At 37.4% G+C, this 20,625-nt stretch overlaps 4 protein-coding genes across 4 annotated transcripts in view; all 4 read left to right on the top strand.

Annotated features, from left to right (window-relative positions):
* Positions 1-1,408, top strand: part of LOC125019045 (proteinase-activated receptor 2-like) — a 3,709-nt gene extending 2,301 nt beyond the window's left edge. The window contains exons 2-4 of the mRNA XM_047603545.1: positions 267-361; positions 597-781; positions 898-1,408. Coding sequence (XP_047459501.1) covers positions 267-361; positions 597-781; positions 898-1,408 — 791 coding nt within the window. The remainder of the gene's footprint in view (positions 1-266; positions 362-596; positions 782-897) is intronic.
* A 3,964-nt stretch (positions 1,409-5,372) lies between these two features.
* LOC125019042 (mas-related G-protein coupled receptor member A4-like) lies at positions 5,373-7,125 on the top strand. Its single transcript, XM_047603543.1, has 3 exons — positions 5,373-5,576; positions 6,323-6,498; positions 6,615-7,125. Exons 1-3 carry the CDS (start codon positions 5,373-5,375, stop codon positions 7,123-7,125), a joined length of 891 nt encoding a protein of 296 aa, XP_047459499.1.
* Positions 7,126-10,850: 3,725 nt separating this feature from the next.
* On the top strand, positions 10,851-12,700 carry LOC125019041 (mas-related G-protein coupled receptor member A8-like). Its single transcript, XM_047603542.1, has 4 exons — positions 10,851-11,081; positions 11,317-11,507; positions 11,624-12,106; positions 12,634-12,700. Exons 1-4 carry the CDS (start codon positions 10,851-10,853, stop codon positions 12,698-12,700), a joined length of 972 nt encoding a protein of 323 aa, XP_047459498.1.
* A 3,954-nt stretch (positions 12,701-16,654) lies between these two features.
* On the top strand, positions 16,655-19,229 carry LOC125019040 (mas-related G-protein coupled receptor member X1-like). Its single transcript, XM_047603541.1, has 3 exons — positions 16,655-16,849; positions 18,409-18,596; positions 18,713-19,229. The coding sequence occupies exons 1-3, from the start codon at positions 16,655-16,657 to the stop codon at positions 19,227-19,229; spliced, it is 900 nt and encodes a 299-aa protein (XP_047459497.1).
* Positions 19,230-20,625: the final 1,396 nt, after the last annotated feature.

Here is a 20,625-nt window from a genome sequence, read left to right as displayed (position 1 = left end):
ATTTTAATCCTGTCTGACCAAATATATCACTTCCTCAGATGAACAAATTTGTTTAAGTGTAGCTTCCTATATGTCACATTCTGCTGTGGACTGTTTAGATGCAGAGAACAGAACCAACTCTAGAGTGAGGATTCAGGATTCACACTGAACAATGGAACATTTTAGCATTAACACCACAGGCAAAGGAAGTTATGATGAAAATAGCTTCAACCACAATGATTCCGACTCTTATTTCCGATTCTGCAATGCTTTTTTCTGCTATGAAGGAAACGAGGGATTCATCCTATGTGTTTCTACATGGATCATCATCTGCATCAGCCTTCCTTTGACCCTACTGGCCATCTACTCACTGTCGTCTCTGGTGAGTCCATTATAACAGATGTGCGTATTTATAATGATGTGTTGTGTACAGTCTGTCAGTAAATGATTGTCTTTGACTCGGCTCAGGTGTAAAAGTCTTGGTTCATCTGGTTTTTAGATGGATAAATGTCTCTGACTGCAGTTTCTGCTCAGAGCCAGATGTCATATTTGGAGGAGGTGAAGTTCAGAACATGTTAACAACTGCTTTAGTTCCTTTTACCAATGTTTTCCTGCAGGTCAGAGAGGATCACGGTGCTCCAGTCTACGTCATCAACCTCCTCATTTCTGACATCATTCAACTCCTCTGCATGATTGGTTGGGTGACTGACAAAAAAAACTCAGAGACAGTCATTTTCTTTGGTCTTCATCATTATACTCTGTTGTCCAGCGTTGGCTTCATGGTGTGTATCTCCCTAGAAAGGTAACTATCTGTCTGATCCAGTTTGTGTGTATCTATGTCTGTGTCTAACCATTTTATTAGTCTATAAATCTGATGCTCCTCAAAGACTGTCTATGTGTGTCTGTCTTTCATTACAGGTATCTGGTCATCGTCTGGCCGCTGTGGTACAGATTCAGAAAAAACATCAAGACCTCTGTGGTGTTCTGTGTCCTAGTCTGGATCCTCCCTCTTGTTTGTATCATCCCGTTGTATTTCATGGTTGATTTGTTGACCACACAAGCCATCGTAGGTGTCTACCTCCTCCTCCCCCTCCCTCTGTTCATCTTCTTCCTGGGTGGGACTCTTAAAGCCCTGTCTGGATCCATCAGTGTCTCCTCTGATGAAAAAAGGAGAATTGTGTCAGTTCTGGTCGTAGTGCTGCTTATTTACACACTGCTGTTCATGCCCAGCATCATTTGGTTACTGTCAGGAAAAGACATAATGAATTCTAGATTCATCATAGTGTCTGAGATTCTCATTCAGCTGAGTCCTCTTGCCGACTTGATTTTATACATTTTCATGACGAAAGGAACCACAGACAAGATTTTGGCCTCACTGTGTTGTTGCAGAATGCAGCTTCAGGAATCACCAGATGAACAGCATGAATAACGACAGCATGTACACAGTCAGCTTCATGTAGGCAGGAAGTAGAAGTTTTAGTTTAGGTGTGGTAGTAGGAGGCAGTGGCCAGCAGGTGGTGCTGCTGTCATTTCTGACTGCAGAACACAGAGATCCAGGCAGAAGTCTGCTGCATGTTGCCTCCTTTTAAAGCAGCTCATCACCAACTGTTGTACAGCTGACACTGAGACAGCAGAGATCCAAGTTTCTCTCTAAAGCTGAGCGTTCTGCAGGGTGACAGTTTCTAAACTAGAAGAGTGAATCTGAATGTGTCATTATTCTAGTTGTTGTTGCTTATAAAGCGCTAAATAAAACTGCTGTTGATCATTTATTCAATTAAAGGTCTATATGATGTGATTTTAATTCTCCTCCATTGATCTCTCAGTGGGGAATTCTTTCTCTCCATTTAACCCATCCATTGGTTCACACAGCAGTGTGTAGTCTGATATTATTGTTTGTACAAATAATCAGCTTTGTTTGCAATGTCTTATTTTGCACAACCTATCTCACTGTCTGCATTTTATAATTTGGCAATTTTTAGTAAGTTTAATTCCCATTCCACACTGTATGTACAGAATGTCCTTATATTTATATTTTCATCGGTATACTTTTTGAGAGTGCACTTGGTTTTTGTTTTCTTTCAAATTTCATGTTTCATTTTATTGTCTTTTGTGTAAACATTTGTCTAATTACGCACATCTGTGACATTGAAATTTCCCATACATGGAATTAATAAACATTGTCTTATGTCTGATCACTTCAGTGTGTCCATGCAGTGAGAAGCAGGAAAAGAGAAATGTGATGCAGTTTTTCAGGTTGGCTTCAGATTCAGGTTGTTGTGTTTTTTTGGTAGACAGTAGAATTCATGGTTCCATTTATCACAGCAAGTCCTCCAGGTCCTGAAGCAGCAAAACAGTTAAATAATTACCAGGGAAAGTAACTATTGCGTAACTCTTCCTTTTTTTAAGTTTAAATATGTTTAATAATTTAATTTTTTTTCTTAGTAGATTTCACAACCCAGTTGCTTAGAGTATAATTGTATAGACACATACTGACACAGAACGTTTAATATTTATTGCACCTCAGACCTCAACTGGTAGACATATACCGCTAACACGTAGGCAAAAGTCCCGGGTTGGACCTCCCCCCTGTGAGAGCTGTTATTTTTTTATTTTTTTTTTTTTGCAGCAAAACGGTTTCATAATACAAACATTCATTTGAAAAATGTTGTTTACTTGTGTTACCAGAGAGGGGCAATCACTTTTTTACACTGTTTATGTTTACAGAGTTCCCAGGAAACAAGATGTGATGCATGAACACAACAAACCCTCAAACTGGATTAATAGAAAGTCTGTTGTGAAGTGTTGACATAGTGACATAGATAGTGTTAAATGATTCTGTTGTTTCCGTTGAAACAAAAACTGACTTGTTGAAAAAATATTGGTGGATATTTTTATGATTCCTGTAATCATTTTAATTATATCTGACCACTTATCTCACTTCCCCATATGAGCAGATTTAAAGTCATATATATATGTATACAGAAGGTGATCTGGACTGATGACTCAAAATTTGAAATATTTGACTGTAGCAGAACGCAGTTTGTTCACTGAAGGGCTGGAGAGAGCTACAATAATGAGTGTCTGCAGGCAACAGTGAAGCATGGTGGAGGCTCCTTGAAAGCTTGGGCCTGCATTTGTGCAAATGGAGTTTGAGATTTGTCCAGGATTAATGGTCCCCAATGCTGAGAAATACGGGGAGTTACTTATCCATCATCAATACCATCAGGGAAGAGGATGTTTGGCCCCAAGTTTATTCTGCAGCAGGACAAAGAGCCCAAACATCCTACCAAGGTCATTAAGAGCTATCTTCAGAGGAAAGAAGAACAAGAAGTCCTGGAAGTGATGGGATTTGAGGAAGCCTACATCCACAGAAGATCTGTGGTTATTTCTCCAAGATGTTTGGAACTACCTACCAGCTGAGTTCCTTCAAAAACTGTCTGCAAGTGGACCTTGAAAAACTGATGCTGTCTTGCCTCTCCCTTTGTTCTCTGTTGCGTCCTTTTTGCCCACTTCATCATCTCTCTGTGGTATTTGTCTCCAGTAGTGATGGAGAAACCGAAGCTTTCTGAAACACTGAATCAGTCTGAAGCAATTGTGTTGAAGTGGTTCAGTGTTTTGAAGCATTTGGTACAATTAAATGTAGCGACAGCTGCTGGAAAAAAGTATATGTAGCATTCAAAGGAACCAGCGCAAAGGGTCGTGAAACAGTGAGGTAGTGTTTAACAATAAAGGATCTAAAGTATGTGCATTTTGAAATGCTTGATGTATATTCAATAAAATAATGATATACTGATGTGGTTGTGACTTAATATAATAGTGTAAGTTATATGCTTTTGGGTGATTGATAGAAATAAAAAATAACAAAAGTAAAATGCTTTTGCAACTAGGGACTGTGGTGACAACGGTTGTATAAAATACTTGTTTCTCCGTATGTGTGGTTAGTATGTATGTATGTAGGTATGCATGTATGTAAGTACAGTATGTAAGTCAATACATGTACAATGTGTGAATGCCTATGTGCCAATGTAAGTACGCAAGCTAAGCTAATGTTATACTATTCTTACCTGGAAACTCACTCTCCTTAACTGTAAATCGATGATGTACACAAAACTCTCCTCTCAAAAACCTACGACATTTTGAGGAATTGTGGCTATTTATATACAGTGTGATATTGAAAACCCCGCCTTGAATTCAGTACGCCGATACGTATGTCGTAATGAAGCTTCATTTGAGGAGTCACATGCTTTTTTGCTCTATGAAGCGAGGCATTGAACGCTGTTGTCGTGATACTTCTACTTTGAAAGGTCGACACTGTGTTGAGCGTCTGCTTCAAGCGTAACATCCAAAGTCTCCAGTGTTCCTGTGTTTATCTCGTGTCATGCCAGGTTTTCTACGTTCTTGTGTTTTTCTTTGACTTTTGGATTATCCTGCCTTCCACAGCGCCTTTTGTTTCCTTTTATTTTCATTAAATACTTTTATTCTGAACCCTAGCTGCATCACCATCACCTCCCTAATCTTCGCCAAAGCTGACAGTGCCACTTGACTGTTGTTCCCGCTGGTCCAGAGCATGGTTCAGACATTGGTCTTTACATCATGAAAACAGTGGTTTTGAACATAGTTTCAAGAGTGCAGTATTTTTCCTGGCTTGATGCTCAAAACAGGCTTTGAAAACCCCAGGCCAAAATAATAACAATAATAATAATAATAATAATAATAATAATAATAATAATAATAATAATAATAATAATGTAATCCGTGTGGCACAGTGGCGTGGTGGTTAGCACCGATGCCTCCCAGTGAGAAGGTCCTATCTGGGTGGAGTTTGCATGTTTTCAATGTGTCTGTGTGGGTTTCCTCTGACCATCCTAAGACATGCTCGTTAACTGGTGGTTCTAAATTGTCCCTAGGTGTGAGTGTGTATTGTTGTTGGTCTCTGCGTTAGCCCTGAGATAGACTGGAGACCTGTCCAGGGTGCCAGTCTATAGTCGATGACAGCTGGGATAGGGTCAGGCAACCCCATGACCCTAGTGAGGATAAGAGGTAGAAGAAGATGAGATGAGATGAGATGAGATGAGATGAGATGAGACAAACAAAAATATCCAGTGCAACATCAAAAGAAAGAAAGTGGAAAAAAACTCAAACTGTATGAATGGTAAGTCTGTTGTACGAATGTGAAGTGCTAAATGATTCAAGGAAGATGTTTCCATTGAAAGAAAATGATCACATCTGACCTCATATCTCACTTCCTCATATGAGCAGAATTAAATAATCAGAAACCTGCTACATGTCACATTCTGCTGTAGACTGTTTAGATGCAGAGGACAGAACCAACACTAGAGTGAGGAACTCATTCAGGTGAGATCTTACAACTTTATAGAGGTAAATATTGAACAATGGAGGACTTGTACATTAACAACACCTTGTGGGATAAAGGTTTTAATGACAACAACATCAGCATCAACATTCATCAAGACTCACCTGACAACTTTGACTGCTTTGAAGGCAGTGAAGGATTCATATTTTATGTTTTTACATGGATCAACATCTGCATCAGCCTTCCTCTGATCCTACTGGCCATCTACTCACTGTCGCCTATGGTGAGTCCATTATAACAGATGTGTGTATTTATAATGATGTGTTGTGTACAGTCTGTCAGTATCTGTATTCGATAAATATTCTCTGCACATAGAAAACCTTTGTCAGTCTGTAGCAGCCGTATTGAACATCAATGAAAAGATACTAGTTCTGTTTAATTCTTGTTGACTTTTACTCAGTGAACTACTTCTATCTCTACTTAATAAATGATCTGTGTTATATGACGATTAAAGACTAGACTGTAGTCATTCTCTCAACATAGGTTCAAGGCTTTTTAGCCACAACATGAAGCATGTTAACAATTGCTTTAGTTCCTTTTAATAATTCAGGATGGCCGATAATATCGGCCAACCGATGATATCGGCCAATATTAGTCTATTTTTGTAATATCTGTTGATATTGTAATCGGCTTTGCCACCGATAATGAAAACAGATAACATAATGCCCCGGCTTGTGGTGCTGCGCGCTCCTGCTGCTGCTGCTTGTGGGGTCCTGAGACATTTACTGGCGCACGATTGATGACCTTATCAAACTGCACCCGGAGCCAAAACAACAACAGAGTGTAGCTAGTGTGGCTAACAGGTTGTTTGCTACCTAAAATTAGTCTGGGCGAAGGAAAAAAAAAAGCCTGCATATATTGATATACCATATCGGTTGATATCGGAATCGGAAATTAAGAATTAGGACAATATCGGATATCGGCAAAAAGTCAATATCGGACATCCCTATTCATCATGTTTTCCTGCAGGTCAGAAAGGATCATGGTGCTCCAGTCTGCTTCATCAACCTCCTCATTTCTGACATCATTCAACTCCTCTGCATGATTGGTTTGGTGACAACCAACTGCAACATTATCTTCTTTTATCTGTATCATTATGGTCTGTTGTCCAGCGTTGGCTTCATGGTGTGTATCTCCCTAGAAAGGTAACTATCTGTCTGATCCAGTTTGTGTGTATCTACATCTGTGTCTACCCATTTTGTTAGTCTATAATTCTGATGCTCCTCAAAGACTGTCTATGTGTGTCTGTCTTTCATTACAGGTATCTGGTCATCGTCTGGCCGCTGTGGTACAGATTCAGAAGAACCATCAAGACCTCTGTGGTGGTCTGTGTCTTAGTCTGGATCCTTCCTCTTGTTTGTGTAATCCCATTGTATTTCTGGGTTGATTATAACATCACACAGCTCATCGCTGCCATCTACCTCCTCCTCCCCCTCCCTCTGTTCATCTTCTTCCTGGGTGGGACTCTTAAAGCCCTGTCTGGATCCATCAGTGTCTCCTCTGATGAAAAACGAAGAATTGTGGCAGTTTTGGTCGTAGTGCTGCTTATTTACACACTGCTGTTCATGCCCAGCATCGTTTGGTTACTGGCAGGAGAAGACATAATGAACTCTAGCTTCATCACTGTGTCTGAGATTCTTCTTCAGATGAGTCCTCTTGCAGACTTGATTTTATACATTTTCATGATGAAAGGAACCACAGACAAGATTTTGGCCTCACTGTGTTGTTGCAGAATGCAGCTTCAGGAATCATCAGATGAACAGCATGAATAACGACAGCATGTTCACAGTCAGCTTCATGTAGGCAGGAAGTAGAAGTTTTAGTTTAGTTGTTGTAGTAGGTGGCAGTGGCCAGCAGGTGGTGCTGCTGTCATTTCTGACATTTCTTCCAACAAGTAAGAAGTTTCTCTCTAAAGCTGAGCGTTCTGCAGGGTGATGGTTTCTAAACTAGAAGAGTGAATCTGAATGTGTCATTATTCTAGTTGCTTATAAAGCGCTAAATAAAACTGCTGTTGATCATTTATTCAATTAAAGGTCTATATGATGTGATTCTGTTTCTCCTCCATTGATCCCTCAGTGGGGAATTCTTTCTCTCCATTTAACCCATCCACTGGTTCACACAGCAGTGTGTAGTCTGATATTATTGTTTGTACAAATAATCAGCTTTGTTTGCAATGCCTTATTTTGCACAACATCTCACTGTCTGCATTTTATAATTTGGCAATTTATAGTAAGTTTAATTCCCATTCCACACTGTATGTACAGAATGTCCTTATATTTATATTTTCATCGGTCATTCATTTTGAGAGTGCACTTGGCTTTTGTTTTCTTTCAAATTTCATGTTTTTTATTGTCTTTTGTGTAAACATTTGTCTAATTACGCACATCTGTGACATTGAAATTTCCCATACATGGAATTAATAAACATTGTCTTATGTCTGATCACTTCAGTGTGTCCATGCAGTGAGAAGCAGGAAAAGAGAAATGTGATGCAGTTTTTCAGGTTGGCTTCAGATTCAGGTTGTTGTGTTTTTTTGGTAGACAGTAGAATTCATGGTTCCATTTATCACAGCAAGTCCTCCAGGTCCTGAAGCAGCAAAACAGTTTAATAATTACCAGGGAAAGTAACTATTGCGTAACTCTTCCTTTTTTTAAATTTAAATATGTTTAATAATTTACGTAGGCAAAAGTCCGGACCTCCCCCTGCGAGAGCTGTTTTTTCTTCCCTCATACGTCATCGCGTACATTGCAGATAAAGTTAACAATTTTTGATGACCTGAAGAATTCAAAAGGCTGCTGATATTAGAGTAAATCACTGTGTCCTGCACAGAGCCCGGTAAATCCCCCCTTTTCTCGGATGCAGAGCGCTGCCATGATCGTTAAAGTGGGAGATCACTATACTAGCTGGATATAAACACAGTCGCCGTTCACCTATGCGCTTCTTTAACGATCCTGTAACAAAACATTTGATTTGTTTGAAAAAAAAAGGAACAACAATCTCTGCTCTTCAGGGAGTAGAGAGTAGATCAAAACTCGTTTTTGAGCTGAAGCTTCTACACTGATCCAGTCTGTCAGACCGTCGAGTCATAATGCAACAGGCGGATATGGCGTTAAACGGAAACGGCGTTATAATGATGGAAACAGTAATTAGTTAGATTACCCCGTTACTGAAAAAAGTAACGCCGTTACTCCCATCACTGCTTATCTCCCCAAACATATTTCACTCTTCCTTTTTTATAAGTTTATTATATTATATTACCAATTTTTATCAATTGTAATTCCCATTCTACACTGTGTATGTATGTATTTTTCAGAGTGTTGTTCTCTCTTTGTAAATTCTTTCAAATTTGTTAGTTTTTTATCGTCTTTTGTGTAAACATTTGTCTAATTCTGCTCAAACGTGACATTGAAATTTCCCATACGTAGGATAAATAAACAATGTCTCATGTCTGATCACTTCAGTGTGTCCATACAGTCAGTAACAGGAAAAGAGAAATGTGATGCTTCCTTGTCTGAAAATACTTTCATTTGCTCATCATCCATGTTTAAACATTTAGGCTGTTTCTGTCTCTGGGAATAAAGAGGAGAACAGAAAACAAACTCAGCACTTTCTACTATCTTTATCCATGCATGTTTGTTAGTTGGATGTTTTAGTAGAAGAAAATAACAAATATATTTTTAAGAATGATTGAAAAACATCCTGGTGTCTGCTGGTGTTCAGTTGAGGCTACTGACTGCATATAACTAATCAATGTCTAAGTCTAAATGGTTTTATGAGATCCAAACTATATATTTAATATACTTGAATCACTTCTCATATAAGCAGATATATAACTGACCATTTGACCATTTATTAATTATCCAAGAACTACATTCTGGTGTTGCTGCTACCTGGAGCTAGGTCCTGTACTGCACATACTACATATGTGATTTTTCCTTCCTGTTTTGTTTTGTTTTGTAGATTGTTTTGAGGTCCTTTTTAGTTGTTGTTTGTGTCGTTTCGTTTTGTGATGCGTTTTGAGTAACTGAGTACTGCAGTAGGAGAGATAACTGTGTTAGGTGTGGACTCCAAGAAGAATAGTGATGGCCTTGGCCAAAGCTAATGGAGACCCAAATAAATGAGAAATCACAAGTAGAACATCTCACAGACTGATTCATATTGATGATGATGATGTGATATTGATAGTGGCATTGTTCAGCTTGATCACTGAAACACAGTCTGAATGTGATAATCACTGACAGCTGATCATGGACTGACATATTATATTTATTCACCTCATATCTGATATGTTTCCAGACCTCAACACCTTCAGCAGGTTTCATGAATCATGACTGTAACTCTGACTGAAAACAGGACACGTTGTTGTTTGATGCACCAGACAGGTAAATGAGCTGCTGTCTATGTCTATAAATAAAGTTCTCAAGTAAGAAATGTGACACACGAACAATGAAAGCTTGTCTGATGATCTGCAACAGCTCCAGGGCTAAACATAGATCACGCTGCGTCTCAGTCATTTATTAATTATTAACACCCAAAAATATTTGGTGCAACTTATAATTAACAAAGATAAAACAAACCCTCAAACTGTATTGTAATAAAGTCTGTTTCATACTTTTTTAAATTGTTAAAATAATGCCTGCTGATATTTTTCCCTTTGATTCTGATATACATTTTCATTATATCTGATCACATAGTTCACTTCCTCAAAAGGGAGCAGATGTAAATGATTAGACACCTGCTACATGTCACATTCTGCTGTAGACTGTTTAGATGCAGAGGACAGAACCAACACAAGCGAGAGGAAGGAACTCTTTCAGGTGCGATCTTACAACTTTTAAAGGTAAATATCGAGTCTTTTCTCCTGAAGTGTGTTCATTAAGTATCCAATGTGACTGTGAAAAAGATGTGCTGCAGGGTATGTACAGATATGTCACTACAAACAGACGATAAAAATAATATTCCTGCACGGAAAATATAGTTGAATTAAAAAGTTAAAACTGTATCATTTTATTGTTAAGTTGGTCAGAGAAGCAGTTTCTAATGGTCAGAGAAGCAGTTTTATTACTGTGACTTTACTGGTTCAATCTCCTCTATGTTCATAACTGAGGTTCCTTTAATAAGCATTTGATGTGTTCAATGCAGAGAACAAACTCCTTGTAACTGCAGCCCGGACGATTAGGGTTATATCATTAGATTATTATTACTTAATTGATATTATTTTATCATGATCATTTTGTCTTGACACTATTATCAACAGAAAACAATGTTATTTTATTTTTTCATATGGCCAATAACTAATAAAGAGTTAGTTCACATACGTACTGAACACCTTCATCCTGCAGTTGTTTCTTTCTTCCTCCTTGTTTCTCTCCAACATTTATACTGAACTAAAAGTATACTGTGTTCAACGTACACCTCAAAGCTTCATGGACATCACTGAATGACATCAGACAGATAATCTCTCTAATCTCTCAAACACCAGGATTCAAACTGAACAATGGCACATTTCAACATCAGCACCACATGGAACGAAAGTTATGAAGAAAAAAACAACAGCAAAAGCAACAGCTACAAATATGACAACGACTTTATCAGCAATTTCCTATTCTGCGAAGCTAATGCCTGCTATTTTGGCAAAAGGGCATTCATCGTATATGTTTTTGCATTAGTCATCATCTGCATCAGCCTTCCTTTGATCCTACTGGCCATCTACTCACTGTCTTCTCTGGTGAGTCCATTATAGCAGATGTGTGTATTTATAATGATGTGTTGTGTACAGTCTGTCAGTAAATGATTGTCTTTGACTCGGCTCAGGTGTAAAAGTCTCGGTTTATCTGGTTTTTAGATGGATAAATGTCTCTGACTGCAGTTTCTGCTCAGAGCCACATGTCATATTTGGAGGAGGTGAAGTTCAGAACATGTTAACAACTGCTTTAGTTCCTTTTACCAATGTTTTCCTGCAGGTCAGAAAGGATCACGGTGCTCCACTCTACATCATCAACCTCCTCATTTCTGATCTGGTTCAGCTCCTCTGCATGATTGGTCGAGTGGCTATCATGAACTCAAACACAGACATGTTGTTCACTTTTATTCGCATATATAATTATGGTCTGTTGTCCAGTGTTGGCTTCATGGTGTGTATCTCCCTAGAAAGGTAACTATCTGTCTGATCCAGTTTGTGTGTATCTACGTCTGTGTCTAACCATTTTATTAGTCTATAATTCTGATGCTCCTCAAAGACTGTCTATGTGTGTCTGTCTTTCATTACAGGTATTTGCTCATCGTCTGGCCGCTGTGGTACAGATTCAGAAGAACCATCAAGACCTCTGTGGTGGTCTGTGTCCTAGTCTGGATCCTTCCTCTTGTTTATGTTCTCCCATACTATTTCAGGATTGATAATCTGATCGCGAAAATCATCTTTGTTCTCTACCTCCTCCTCCCCCTCCCTCTGTTCATCTTCTTCCTGGGTGGGACTCTTAAAGCCCTGTCTGCATCCATCAGTGTCTCCTCTGATGAAAAAAGGAGAATTGTTGCAGTTTTGGTCGTAGTGCTGCTTATTTACATACTGCTGTTCCTGCCCTATGTCTTTTGGTTAGTGCCACTGCCAATAACGGGCTTTGAACTTTGGACTGCGTCCAACATTCTTGTTCAGTTGAGTCCTCTTGCAGACTTGATTTTGTACTTTTTCATGAGGAAAGGAACCACAGACAAGATTTTGGCCTCACTGTGTTGTTGCAGAATGCAGCTTCAGGAATCACCAGATGAACAGCATGAATAACGACAGCATGTACACAGTCAGCTTCATATAGGCAGGAAGTAGAAGTTTTAGTTTAGTTGTTGTAGTAGGAGGCAGTGGCCAGCAGGTGGTGCTGCTGCCAGTTCTGACTGCAGAACACAGAGATCCAGGCAGAAGTTTCTAGTTTAGTTTAGTTTAGTTTAGTCATATTCAGAATATGAATTTAGATACAAAAAATGAAAGAGAAAAACTTAACATATTCACTCACTCATATCTATATCTAATGGGATATCTATTCCTCAATAGTTTTTCATTGTTTGGTTTGTGTTGGATTCTTTAACATCCATTTCCAAAGAATTCTATGAGAACACACAACTTCCTCTCAGTTCATACACACTCTGTCTTTTATGAAACAACTTCTGGATACGTAGTGGTAGTAGATTAATATGTACCTTGTACATCAACAGTGATATTTTGAAATATACAAGTTCATTGAATTTCAGAATTTGACAAGTTATGAATCATTTGTTTGTGGTTTCCTGACAATCAACTCTATTGATGATTCTAATTTCTCTTTTCTGAAGCAGATAAATGGGATTAGTGATCAGTAGGTAGTGTATGATGTGGTAGTGGTATGAGGGGATAATATGGATAATATAATGTTGTATCAATTTTGTATTAACAATTTCTTTATATAAGATTGCAAGAGATGTTTGATATTTTCTTTTTAATATAAACAATATGTGGTTTCCAACATAATTCATGGTCAATAACTAGTCACAACAACTTATTCTCATAAACTCTTTCTATTTCAATTTTATCTGTCCTTGATTTGAACCTTAATATTAATTGTATAATTTCCAAAGACCATATATTTACTTTTATTTACATTTAATGATAATTTATTGGCACTGAACCAATGTTTCAAAAACATCTAACCCCGTTTCCACAGAATCCAGAAGTAGTTCAACATTTTTAGTGGTAACAAAACAAATTAGTATCATCAGCAAATAAGACAAAATTTAACAAATTAGACACATCACAGATACAATATGTACAATATGAATACTATTGGACCCAGTACTGATCATTGCGGAACACCACATTCAATCTGTAGCAAGTCAGACTTGTTGTCATGAATCTGAACATACTGATACCTGTTTAAAAGATAGTTAATTAATCCATGGCTCCATAATTTGTTGAAAAATGCTTGTCTCCATTTTTGTAAATGTGAATGAACTTTACAATTTTCATTTGATCTGGAAATACACCTGTTTGAATTGATAAATTCAATATATAAGTTACTGGTTTTATATATTCTATGAAATTCATGTTAATATCATTGTAATCAGTGTGTACTCTGATTTTATTTCTTTGCATAAATAATCTGCTTTTTTTGGACTGCCTGATCTTGAACAACCTATCTCACTGCCTACATTGTATAACCTTAGAAATTGTATTATATTACCAAATTTTAGCTATTTTAATTTCCATTCCACTCTGTATATACAGAATGCCCTTATTTTTCCCATCTACCTATATTTTCCAGAGTGCTGTTAATGTTCTGTATATTGTTTCAAATTTGATATTGTTTCTTCATGTTTTTTGTATGTATTGTTGTCTAATTCCACTCAACTGTGACTGAAAATACTTTAATTTGCTCGTTATCCATCCAAGATCTCACAGACTGATTCATATTGATGATGATGATGTGATATTGATAATGACATTGTTCAGCTTGATCACTGAAACACAGTCTTAATGTGATAATCACTGACACCTGATCATGGACTGACATATTATATTTATTCACCACATATCTGATACCTCACTTCCTCATATGAGTGGATTGAACATGTGAACATGTCACATTCTGCTGTAGACTGTTTAGATGCAGAGGACAGAACCAACACCAGTAACTAAAATAAAGTGATTATTAAGAAATAACAAACAAAAAGTTTAGAAATTGTACAAAAGTCTAGAAAGAGAGATTAAAATGTTAAAAACTGTAACATGTTACTGTTAAATTGGTTGTGATCTAGTGGTTAGATAAATAAAAAATAAAATAAAACTGCTTCTCTATGTCCATGACTGAGGGTCCTTGAGCAAACACCTAAAAGCTCCATGCTCACTTAGATGTGTCCAGTATGTAAGTTCCTGTATGGACATATATAGAGTGGAGGAAAAAAGTTTTCAGACACCCTTGTTAAATAGTAGGAACTTGTCTCCCAAACATTCATTTCATAACTGCATCTTGTGTTTAGTTGTGATATCTTTGTCTTGTATTTACATTTGTAATAAACAGGAAAAAAAAAAAGTTTAAGTTTATTTCATTTTCATAGCACCTTGAAAGCAAAGAGCATTTGCACCAAAGTGCTTCACATTTACCATGTCATATAAACATGTAGATTACAGATCAACATCACTGTGTCAACAAATGAAAAGCTATTAACACCCAGTGCGACCAGATGAGGAAATACAAACAGATCAAATGCCACTGAAAGCCATGGAATAAAGATGGGTCTTAAGGTGCTTTTTAAAAGCCTCACGGAGTCAGAACTCCCAACAGTCTCTAGCAAGCAGTTCCAGAGCCGAGGGGCTGCAACAGAAAAGGCCCGGTCCTGAGGGTTCTGGTGGTGGTGTAAGGGGTGAGAAGCTCAGATATATATGAATGGGCGAGACCATGCAGGAATTTTATAAACAAGCAGAAGAATTTAGAAGTGAGCCGAAAATGAACAGTGAGCCAATGTAGTAATGCAAGAATGGGAGTGATGTGGCCTCTTTTCTTTGACCTTGTTAATAACCGGGCGGCAGCGTTTTGGACTAGTTGGATACTGGAGATGCTGTTCTGGGTAATACTTGAGTAGAGGGAATTGCAGTAGTCCAGCCTGGATTATATGGATGCATGAATAAATGTTTCCGGGTCAGAGGTTGTCAGAGGTAATATTTTCAGGTGTGGAAGAGGAGCTACCAATGGAAACAGTAAATTTTCTGTTTGAGATGTGGAAGCAGAACCAATCCAAGGCAGGACCGGAGATGCCAGCCCAGTGTGACAGGCGATGGAGGAGAATTTTAGGGCGAAGGCTGTGCTGAGTTGTAAAAGAATTATGATGGAACATTTGCCGGCATCCGCAGCACAGAGGAGGTCATTTGTTACCCTTAACAGAGCTGTCTCTGTGCTGTGGTGTTCACAAAACCCTGACTGGAATATTCAAATATATTGTTCTGATTTAAGAAGGACAGAATCTGATTAAAAACTATTTTCTTCTAACACCTTGGATAACAAAAGAAAGCTTAGAAAGTGGTCTAAAATTGTTTGGGCCAGGCTTCTTGTGGAGTGGCTGGACTATAATATGAAACCAGGAAGGGCCAAACACCTTTTCACACTGTAGGTAAATGAGCTGCTGTTTATGTTTTTACAGCGTTCCCCTGGAAAAGATGTGATGTTTGAACACTGATCACACTGTGTCTCTGTAATTTATAAATTCACATAAACAAAAGGCGAAACATAAAAATAAAGAAGATGAAACAAAAACCCAAACTGGACAGTGATGGAAAGTCTGTTTTAAATGATTCTTGGAGGATGTTTTGTTGAAATAATATTTGTTGATATGTGTCATGATGATTCCTGTGATCATTTTAATTATATCTGACCTCATATCTCATTTCCTTATACGAGCAGATTTGAATATATGAACCTTCCTACATGTCACATTCTGCTGTAGACTGTTTAGATGCAGAGGACAGAACAACACCAGTGAGAGGAACTCATTCAGGTGAGATCTTTTTAACTTTTAAAGGTAAATATATATTTTAAAACATCTCACATGTAGTAATTATTAAGAAATAACAAAAAAGTTAAATATATGAAAGTAAATGTTGAAAATGCAACAATCAAAGCAGCTTTTAAATGTAGGTATGAAGAATGTGTGGAGGAAGTATTCGGGTATTTCACTTATGTATATACACTATAATAGAAAGAGACCATAAAAATAACATTCCAGTATGAAAAATATAGTTGAATTAAAACTTTAAAAAAACTGTAACATGTTACTGTTCAGTTGGGTTCTGCTCAAGGTTTTTTCCTGTTGTATTTTAAGATCAGGTTTGTAAAACGTCTTGAGACAATTTGTTTTGTTATTGACACTATAAATCAAATAACACTGAATCGTGCTGCTACTCTGATATTCTCCTACTTCACCCCTACAATTGTTATCATGAAGCCACTTTTTAATGTTAATTATTTTACACTCTCCTGCTGCTTCTGTTTTTAATGTTCACTTATTCATTTATTTTTATTTTTATATTCATGCAGGGACAATGTACATCAGTGAGCATTCGTTTTGAAGAAAGGAAAGAAAGAACATGTAGATGTACCCAGTTGTAGCGTAGGGCTAATGTATGTTGGTAGTCCCCCCTGCCAGATGTTAGTTTTACCTAGTTGACTTGTCTTTTTGGGTCTTTTTGGTCTAGGGTCTTTTTGTTGATGTTTATAAAGAAGCTAAACACAAGATAAATTAAGATAATCTTTCTAATCTCTCAAACACCAGGATTCAAACTGAACAATGGCGCATCTCAACATGAACACCACATGGAACGAAAGTTGTGAAGAAAACTTCAACAACTATGATTGCAAGTTTTGCAATGGTAATAGATGCTACGATGGCAAAAAGGGAATCATCATTTATGTTTTTACATTAGTCATCATCTGCATGGGCCTTCCTTTGATCCTACTGGCCATCTACTCACTGTCTTCTCTGGTGAGTCCATTACAACAGATGTGTGTATTTATAATGATGTGTTGTGTACAGTCTGTCAGTAAATGATTGTCTTTGACTCGGCTCAGGTGTAAAAGTCTTGGTTCATCTGGTTCTTAGATGGATAAATGTCTCTGACTGCAGTTTCTGCTCAGAGCCACATGTCATATTTGGAGGAGGTGAAGTTCAGAACATGTTAACAACTGCTTTAGTTCCTTTTAAAAGGGATGTCCGATAATACGAGATATTGTAATATCTTTTCATATCGTTATCGGTTTTACCACCGATAATGAAAACCAATAACATAATGCTTGGGTTGTGCTGCTGCGCGCTCCTGCTGCTTGTGGAGTCCTAAGATATTCACCGGCGCGCGGTTGATGACCTTATCAAACCGCACGCGGAGCCAAAACATTATGCAACAAGTAGTTCCGACCACTAATCTGATTGGTCAATAAGACATTTAGAACGTGCTCAAATTAGAGTTATAACACGGTTGACTCATCACTAAAAATATCACTCCGCCATCTCCACATTGTCACGTCCTGAAAATCTATAACATGTAAACAAATACGAATAAGTCCACTGGAAGTCAATACATCTGAATTTATAATTTCAGCTTTCTTTAATAAATATTCTGTTAGACCGCCTTGTTAGTACAGGTATGAGTCATTTGTGTACAGCAAGTCGGAGATCAAAAAGTTCAGTGAGCGCAGAGAAAATATTTTTACAGGCTAAAGGTGGACTAATATGGACTGAAGAGGAATATTCCATAAGATAAAAACATGTTAATGTTGGAAATTATTCCATCGATCTTTGTTCAATACATTCTGACTTTTGGACTTTACAACTCTGTGGAGTTACTGGAAATGTTTGGATCGTCAGCTGTTCCGGTGAGTCCATGATACGACGCAGGCTTCAAAATAAATGTGAAATTAGGAGGCCAGTCTGTCTATGGAAAAATATATTTTTCAGCAGACATGTTAGTCACAACAAGACTAAACTAACAACGCAGTTTAGTGTTTATATGTGCGCTATTTATTCAGTTCGGGCAACTCAACGATCTCCATAAACTTTGACGGTAGACACATCAGAGTCCATTGCTGTGACTGATTGTTTTCCAGGTATTAGTCAGGCCCCATTTATTTCCATGGACACGGGAAGCACATTCCTAAGAAACTATATATATATAAATGTCCATCAACATGAATATATATTTAATTATACGCTTTATTTTGTTGGTAATTGTTGTATAATTGCAATATTACCCTTTTTACGTAATATGAGCACTTCAGTGACGCTTGCTGACCGCATCACCGTTAAAGCACATCCTCTCGGGTAATATTGCTTAAACAGAGTGTAGCTAGTGTGGCTGACAGGTTGCTTGCTCATTCATACTTAGTCTGTGCGGGAAAAAAAAAACAAAAAAAACAAAAACGCTTGCATATATTGGTATACCATATCGGTTGATATCGGAATCGGAAATTAAGAATTTGGACAATATCGGATATCGGCAAAAAAGTTAATATCGGACATACCGACGTTTTACGAATCTTTTCCTGCAGGTCAGAAAGGATCATGGTGCTCCAGTCTACGTCATCAACCTCTTCACTTCTGATCTGATTCAGCTCCTCTGCATGATTGGTTGGGTTGCTGTCAAGAACAACGAGCAGAAACTGAGTGACATCTTTTATCTTTATTATTATGGTCTGTTGTCCAGTGTTGGCTTCATGGTGTGTATCTCCCTAGAAAGGTAACTATCTGTCTGATCCAGTTTGTGTGTATCTACGTCTGTGTGTAACCATTTTATTAGTCTATAATTCTGATGCTCCTCAAAGACTGTCTATGTGTGTCTGTCTTTCATTACAGGTATCTGGTCATTGCGTGGCCGCTGTGGTACAGATTCAGAAGAACCACCAAGACTTATGTGGTGGCCTGTGTCCTAGTCTGGATCCTTCCTCCTGTTTTTTTCCTCCCATTGTATTTATCTGTTGGTTTTGGGACCACAGAAATCATCTTTGCTGTCTTCCTCCTCCTCCCCCTCCCTCTGTTCATCTTCTCCCTGGGTGGGACTCTTAAAGCCCTGTCTACGTCCCTCAGTATCTCCTCTGATGTAAAACGAAGAATTGTTGCAGTTTTGGTCGTAGTGCTGCTTATTTACACACTGCTGTTTATGCCCACTGTCATTTTTGTGTTTCTGGTACAATTCAAAGTCATCATCAGCGATGATCACTGGCTTGCGTCCAACATTCTCGTTCAGCTGAGTCCTCTTGCAGACTTGATTTTGTACATTTTCATGAGGAAAGGAACCACAGACAAGATTTTGGTCTCACTGTGTTGTTGCAGAATGCAGATTCAGGAATCACCAAATGAACAGCATGAATAACGACAGCATGTACACGGTCAGCTTCATGTAGGCAGGAAGTAGAAGTTTTAGTTTAGTTGTTGTAGTAGGAGGCAGTGGCCAGCAGGTGGTGCTGCTGCCATTTCTGACTGCAGAACACAGAGATCCAGGCAGAAGTCTCTAGTTTAGTTTAGTTTAGTTTAGTTTAGTCACATTCAGAATATGAATTTAGATACAAAAAATGAAAGAGAAAAACTTAACATATTCACTCACTCATATCCATATCTAATGGGATATCTATTCCTCAATAGTTTTTCATAGTTTGGTTTGTGTTGGACTCTTTAACATCCATTTCCAAAGAATTCTATGAGAACACACAACTTCCTCTCAGTTCATACACACTCTGTCTTTCATGAAACAACTTCTGGATACGTAGTGGTAGTAGATTAATATGTACCTTGTACATCAACAGTGATATTTTGAAATCTACAAGTTCATTGAATTTGAGAATTTGACAAGTTATGAATAATTTGTTTGCGGTTTCCTGACAATAAACTCTATTGATTATTCTAATTGTTCTTTTCTGAAGCAGATAAATTGGATTAATGATTAGTAGGTAGTGTATAGAAGTATGAGGGGATAATATAATGTTGTAGCAAATTTGTATTAAGAATTTCTTCATATAGATTGCAAGAGACATTTGATATTTTCTTTTTAATATTTTTTTCACGTTTATCTGTCATGATTTGGACCTTATTATTAATTGTGGATTTCCAAACATCATATATTTAGTTTTATTTACATTTCCTGACAATTTATTGGCACTGAACCAATGTTTCAAAATATCTAACTCCGTTTCCACAGAATCCAGAAGCAGTTCAACATTTTTACTGGAACAAAACAAGTTAGTATCATCTCAGAATGAGACAAAATTTAACAAATTAGACACATTACAGATATCATTAAAGTACAATATAAATAATCTTGCACCCAGTACTGATCCTTGCGGCACACCACATTCAATCTGTAGCAACATACTGATACCTGTTTACCAGGTTAGTAATAGTTCATTAATCCATTTAGTGCTATTCCTCTTATTCCATATATTTCTACCTTGTTAATTTTTTTATATCAATGAAGATACCAACTGTATATTCTTTGTTGTTAATTGCTGTGGATATTTGTTTTATGAGGTCTATGGCTGCCATGTTTTTTGTTGAAGTAATCAAGTCTGTCAACAAAATTTTTTTTTTTAAAGATTTTAACAACTGTGGTAATAAGGATACGGCTCAATAATTTGTTAAAGAATGCTTGTCTCCATTTTTTATAAATGGGAATAAACTTTTCAATTTTCATTTGATCTGGAAATATGCCTGTTTGAATTGATTGATTCGAGATATAAGTTAGTGGTTTTACTATTTACTATATATATTCTACT

This window comes from Mugil cephalus, chromosome 13 (genome assembly GCF_022458985.1).
Source record: "Mugil cephalus isolate CIBA_MC_2020 chromosome 13, CIBA_Mcephalus_1.1, whole genome shotgun sequence".
Taxonomy (NCBI): domain Eukaryota; kingdom Metazoa; phylum Chordata; class Actinopteri; order Mugiliformes; family Mugilidae; genus Mugil; species Mugil cephalus.
This window is presented reverse-complemented; position numbering and strand designations above follow the sequence as displayed.

What these genes read in the sequence shown, in the direction of transcription:
- LOC125019040 (XM_047603541.1), top strand. Translation starts at nt 16,655, where the DNA reads ATGGCGCATCTCAACATGAACACCACATGGAACGAAAGTTGTGAAGAA. An exon ending in TCTACTCACTGTCTTCTCTG is followed by an intron (nt 16,850 to 18,408) that starts GTGAGTCCATTA and finishes CTTTTCCTGCAG; the next exon opens with GTCAGAAAGGATCATGGTGC. An exon ending in GTGTGTATCTCCCTAGAAAG is followed by an intron (nt 18,597 to 18,712) that starts GTAACTATCTGT and finishes CTTTCATTACAG; the next exon opens with GTATCTGGTCATTGCGTGGC.
- LOC125019041 (XM_047603542.1), top strand. Translation starts at nt 10,851, where the DNA reads ATGGCACATTTCAACATCAGCACCACATGGAACGAAAGTTATGAAGAA. An exon ending in TCTACTCACTGTCTTCTCTG is followed by an intron (nt 11,082 to 11,316) that starts GTGAGTCCATTA and finishes GTTTTCCTGCAG; the next exon opens with GTCAGAAAGGATCACGGTGC. An exon ending in GTGTGTATCTCCCTAGAAAG is followed by an intron (nt 11,508 to 11,623) that starts GTAACTATCTGT and finishes CTTTCATTACAG; the next exon opens with GTATTTGCTCATCGTCTGGC.
- LOC125019042 (XM_047603543.1), top strand. Translation starts at nt 5,373, where the DNA reads ATGGAGGACTTGTACATTAACAACACCTTGTGGGATAAAGGTTTTAAT. An exon ending in TCTACTCACTGTCGCCTATG is followed by an intron (nt 5,577 to 6,322) that starts GTGAGTCCATTA and finishes GTTTTCCTGCAG; the next exon opens with GTCAGAAAGGATCATGGTGC. An exon ending in GTGTGTATCTCCCTAGAAAG is followed by an intron (nt 6,499 to 6,614) that starts GTAACTATCTGT and finishes CTTTCATTACAG; the next exon opens with GTATCTGGTCATCGTCTGGC.